At 40.7% G+C, this 5,716-nt stretch overlaps 1 protein-coding gene across 2 annotated transcripts in view; it reads right to left on the reverse strand.

Annotated features, from left to right (window-relative positions):
• gpm6bb (glycoprotein M6Bb) overlaps positions 1–5,404 on the reverse strand; it is a 35,118-nt gene extending 29,714 nt beyond the window's left edge. Inside the window, exon 1 of one of the 2 annotated variants that reach the window (XM_024286249.2) lies at positions 5,175–5,404. In XM_024286249.2, coding sequence (XP_024142017.1) covers positions 5,175–5,178 — 4 coding nt within the window. In that variant the 5' untranslated portion in view covers positions 5,179–5,404. The remainder of the gene's footprint in view (positions 1–5,174) is intronic. The other variant, XM_024286250.2, reaches the window with a different exon arrangement.
• Between the last annotated feature and the right edge of the window lie 312 nt (positions 5,405–5,716).

Genomic DNA, 5,716 nt, shown 5'->3' on the forward strand with positions numbered 1-5,716 from the left:
TGAGAAAATCCTGATGCGGCCCGGCCTCACCTAGACGCCGCCTGTAGTGGCCCCCGGCTGATTTGAGTTTGAGACCCCTGATTTAGATGCTCCATTCCACACAACTCTACCGAATTCTCAAATGCATAATCATATTTATGACCTTGGGATTTTTAGCCAGAATCCACAAACCTGCATCGTCTTCTAGGTCAGTTTCTGCTGAGCAGTAGGGCGGGAAATTACTGGGTACCTCACGATACGCGATGTCAATGATATCAAGATACTGCGATAATTGGTAAAAATCATCTCTAATAACTCACATTATATAGAAAAATACATGTTTTTGGGAAAATAGATTTCTATTTATTATTTAGCTTGGATACAATCATAATAAACAACTTATATCAAATTTTGTGCAACAAATAATAGACATTTCTGTGCAACATTGCTGAAATCAGACTATGTCTTTGACAAGCATTGACACCAATTAAAGTGGAATTATCTGTAAAATTCAGTGTTTACAATAGTAAACATGCCACTACTTAATGCAAAATTGTTGTAAACAAGAAGGAGTGGGTCTTTAATGAACCTCTGAGGACATCCCAAGGTTCCTGAACTCATATCTAAAGATTTGAGGCTTAGGTTAGCATGACTGTCCATTTACAGCCCATTATTTAACTCAACATACATCAAGTTGCTTTATTCTAAACAACAAGGTATCGGAGTGCTGCTTTCATTGACATGCTATGGAAAGTGCTGCACAGAGGGCAGAAAAATCCATGTTGGATCACTGACTAAATGCTCATCAGCTGCAGCGTGTCTTTGATGACCCTGACCCATTATTTCCCGCCGGCCCTCTGGAACAATCATTTGACTGTGATGCAGATTGCTGCTCCATGAGCAGCCGTCCCCACTGAGCATGCATGAACAGATGCCAGCTCCGAGAGCAAAACTAAAGCTCAACTTGTGCAGGTCCGTTTTTCCTGCTGATCGCGGTCACCCTAAAGTCTGCAGACAACAAGGGCCAGATTGTGTCACGGCTTTATTTTATCCGACAGACAATCAGCTTCTTCTGTTTGCCATCAAAGCTCAGTTTTTCTGCTCAAAGCGAGAACATTTAAATGTCATCCTCTTTCCTGCGTCGTGTCCCCACACTCTCCGTCCTGTGTCCCAAGGCTTTTGTCACAGCCGAGGCACATGCTTAAGCAAGCATCCAACAGTAATCAGCGGCTCTCTCTTTATTTGTCAGAAGTTATTAACTTTTACAGGCATGTTCCAGCAGGAGGATCTCAGAGAAGAGGGGAGAACCTCTTAAAGAGAGGAGCAGGAGGAGGAGGAGGGACGGCTGGAGATAAATTAGGTCTTCGCTGAACTGTAGCATGTGTCCTTTTAGAAAGTACAGAGTGAGACTTTGCTGTCGTACACAGTTTTATCTTTCGCCAAATGGAAAGAAGCCCAGAAATCAGGCAAGTGTAGCAATAACTACCTCATTATGAAGAATATTCATTAAGGGACAATTGATGGTGAAGAAGGTGGAACTAGTCTTGCAGACCCACTCCAATAAAAATATTTTTTTTAACAAGTTCTTGTGGCATTTTTCTGATAATAAAAAAAAATAAGCTTACAATTAAGTTTCTTTATTTATCTCAGCTATAGGTGACAGGAAGGGGGTCTGTAGCGCCAGCTGTCCTTAAGCAAATTTCTGCCAAAACTACATCCTAGAAAATGACTTTTTTTTTATTTTGGCTAAAAATAGCATAAACATATTCAAAAGACCACCAGGAACACTTTTAAATTAGATCAAAAGATGATCAAATTTGGACTTTAAAAGATGACCACAAAGAAATTATAGTCCACCAAGACAAGTATGCACTGACCCGTCATCATCTTCTTGTTTTTCTCTTATATCTTCAGCTTAAGACCACAACCTCCAGTTTGCTTTGGAGCAGAATAACCGTTAGTAAACCAAAAGTAGGAAATCAACTATCTGACTCTGTTTTTGCTATCGATTCTGAGAGTGCCAGGCCGCATCTGCCTCGGCGGCCATGGGTCTTTCCTCCCGTCAGGCTCGGGATGTGGGGTCACAACGCACAAGGTTCACCATGCGAGTCGGTGACAGCCGTTCCTGATGCAACACTTTCCAGACATCCTCACTCAGATACACACAGGGTTAAGGGACACTGGAAAAGTAAGAGCCTCCAACTTTTTGTTCATTTTTCTTTCTTATGAAATATTTGGACTTCTTTCATCGGTTCCAACCTTAATTCCCTCAAAGGTAATTAACCAAGGACAACTGTATGAGTTTCCATGAGGAAAATCGGCATTTTAGCTTTTGTGATGTGGATAAAGACCATAGTTGTGTCCAAATTCCCTCAATACTCATTATTTAGTAGAGGAACGAAATATCCGTATGACGAACTATTGCGATATTTCAACTCACCAATGATTACCGGTTCCTCTTTCCATTAATAGGTTGTTTAAAAATACCATAGAGGTCCAACAGGGGGCACTTCTTGCGAGAATGACAGGAAAGGAAAATCCAAATTCTTCCCTTGCCCTTCTCTCTTCCCCTCCATTTGAAGGGGCAGTTTAAGTACAAGTGTGTCTGGGATTTTTTTTTTTTTTTTTAACCCTCCAAGCGGAAGAACGGAAGAATACATAGTCCTTCATCATGAGGGTAAACCGTGTTTACATTTAAATGTAAATGATGACTTTTGTTGTAGCATGACCTTTTAAAGTTATAAAACCGCTGTTATATATATTCAACCGTTGCAAGCTCTGAGCTAACGCTAGCGGACCGACGATTATTGGTGACCTCATCGAACAAAAGCGACGTCCGAAATATGAGACAATATTTTTTCATAACTCTCCGTTTGGAGGGATAAAGGGAAGAATTCAGGTTGGGCTTAAAGTGTTGAAGGGATGTTTGATACCGATGCCACGTCGTGTCACAAAGGGCGTCTGTATTTTTCCAGTAGATGCAGACAACGCGATCTGTCTTTAATGTTATAAAAACATGGTTTGTAAGGGCGGTAACATCTGTAACCTCCCCAAACACTACAATAACATACGGCAGATTCTAGCGTTTGATCGCACAAGTGAGACGTTGAGCGGCTCTGGTACCTTCAACAGGTGTGTATGCTAGCAGTAAAGTGTTGATTATCAAAGATAAGTGCAGGAAATGTACACAAAAAAGAGGAGGAAAGACATGTCAGTATTTAATTATCATTTTACTGCCGCAAATTGTTTTTTTTTTATTTCTCTAAAAAATTGTTTCAGAGAAATCAAAAATATATATTGTTTACAAAATGGTGAGATATCATGGATTACCAAGATAATATACAGATTATTCAAATATTTGCCACATCGTGATATTATCGGTATCGTGAGCCATGTATTGTTAATTATATCGTGAGTTACCCTTTGATCCCAAACCCAACTATTTACTGCACTATGTTGGACTTTCATCATTTTTTTTGCAGTGTCTGAATCTACAATTCTAAAATCCAGCATCCTTGAAACATCCCAGAAGTCTCTGCAAAAAGCTCGCGTGCATTAGAGCTCACTAGATTGGGTAATATAGACCATAATGTATTGCATTTAAACGAGTTGGAGCAAAAATTATTCAAATTTATTTTTTCATCATAATTATTAGGTTTTTATTTTGGGAATGGATGACAGAATAGTTGCCGTTAAAAAAATAATAATAATAAGCAGTGAGTATGTGTCCAACTTGTGTTAAAATCAAGTCCTGTACTGTATCCTCTTTTGAGAGAATTCAGACACAGCCAGTAGCTTTGATTATTTGCAGCTCAGTGTCCTATCAATTTCCTTTTCTTACCAAATACATTCAACTGACACGAATGTCAGCTGAAAAAAAATAAAAGAACTTTGTAAAGCTGACCTTTTGGCCCTGTGTGCATGGTCCACAATACTGAAAGAAAACGCTCTTCATGCCAACACTTTCTGCAAACGTTCTGAATGATAAGTGGATTTGAAGCTGGGTTCACATGCAGAACGAACATCAAAAGACTTCTCAGACGTGACTCCGGCGGGCTGAACTTAGGCTATCCTCCCACAATGTTCACTCAGACCAATTTGCTGTAAATTCATTCAGAACACGAATGGAGGAGAAGCTCCTTGTGTGTTCTTCATGGAAAAAGTCCCATAAAAATGGAGTAAATGTAAGTTTGATAAGAAGTGATGGTCATTTTCACTTCTCCAGCTGCTTATTTTTGGATGATTTCAAATTCTATTACAATTTTAGGAAAACAAATCTTCAAAAAGTTGATCCCGATGTTCATTTTGGATCCTCTTCTCGACTCTCTGGATGAAATGGGAGTTTTAGACAGACAAACAATGCACAAAGCTTGATTGCTATGCAGAGTAATATCCGCTGTGAGACAGTGAATAACAGTCTTTGGGGAATAACTTCACGGGACATCCGCTATAAAACTTCCAATTCAGAGAAGTTCTCCCTCCACATGAAGAGCCACTGAAGTCGCACAAAGGAACAGCTTCAAATTAGGAGCACAAAGACGCTTCTGTGTGAGTTCCAGGGCAAATTAATGAGCATTGATACACGTTCTCACACAATGTTCATCCCTAACTTCCATTTTACTGAAGCATTTTGTTAGATAACACATAAAAAAATGACTAAATTTACATTTTTTGATAAAGTATTTGACAGCTTTTAATTGCTTGGTGAGTTATTTGGAGTTCAGTGAATCACAAGAGTCAGTTGGACCCTGAAACCAGCATGCAGGATTCATGCAGAGCTGTCACCATGATGGTCACATGATCAATCAGTGAGGACAGCAAACAATAAAACTGATTATGAAGCGCGCTGCAAATTTGGAAATGCTTGTTCGATTGGATTTGATTGATTATTCCAGTTTGAGTTTGAACAGGCAGGCTGACCTGGACTTAACACCTCCACACACTCGCTCCGAGTTGACTGGAGGAATCTCCATAATCTCCCTAATCGCTCTTCGAGTTGCTTCGCCAGGCTGATCTAATGCCGATTCTCCTGAAACCGGGTCAGGTCAGCTGCCTGCTTCTGCAGCTCCTCAACAAGTAGTAAAAGTTCACTGCTGTGGAACAACTCGGTGCGCTCCAACAGAAAAGTTGGAGCGGCGCGCGCGCTGTCATGCAAAAATCCATCTTTTAGCTGCAGCAGCATTGTTAAAACTTACCCATTTTTTCTGTTTTTGATGAGTTTCCCCCAAGAAGCAAGTTAAAAAGCGGCCAGCTGGAAGGTGGATGCGCTGCTTGGCTGGTGACGCGTCCTAGACTGCAGGCTGCTCCGGCGCGCGCTCCGCCGCGTCCCTGTGGAGGCGGACGTCTGTGACGTCACAACAGAGGGGATTAGGTGATGGGAGGATCGTTCATCCTGCCTCCTTCTTCACCTCCTCAGTCTTCGTCAAGAAAGTTTGCTCATCACCTCTAATCCCATCAGAGTCCATCAGTATTGACGCGCCAGCTTTGTCACAACAACCAGAGCAAAACTATGAACTTTAGCCAGAAACTCTCTTTGGTTCCACGTTGGATCTTTTATGTCTCATAAAACTGATCCTTTCAAAGTAAAATCCATTCAAAGCTTTTATTTTCCTCTTGTTTTCAAGTCAAAACGCTCATGGAAATATAATTAAATCACTCGGAATAGACCCCCTGACTCCTTGTCACTTCGCCTCTTATCTTATCCCAAAGGTTTGATTTATCATCAAGAAAAATGCAA

The sequence above is a fragment of the Oryzias melastigma genome, linkage group LG21 (assembly GCF_002922805.2).
Source record: "Oryzias melastigma strain HK-1 linkage group LG21, ASM292280v2, whole genome shotgun sequence".
Taxonomy (NCBI): Eukaryota; Metazoa; Chordata; class Actinopteri; order Beloniformes; family Adrianichthyidae; genus Oryzias; species Oryzias melastigma.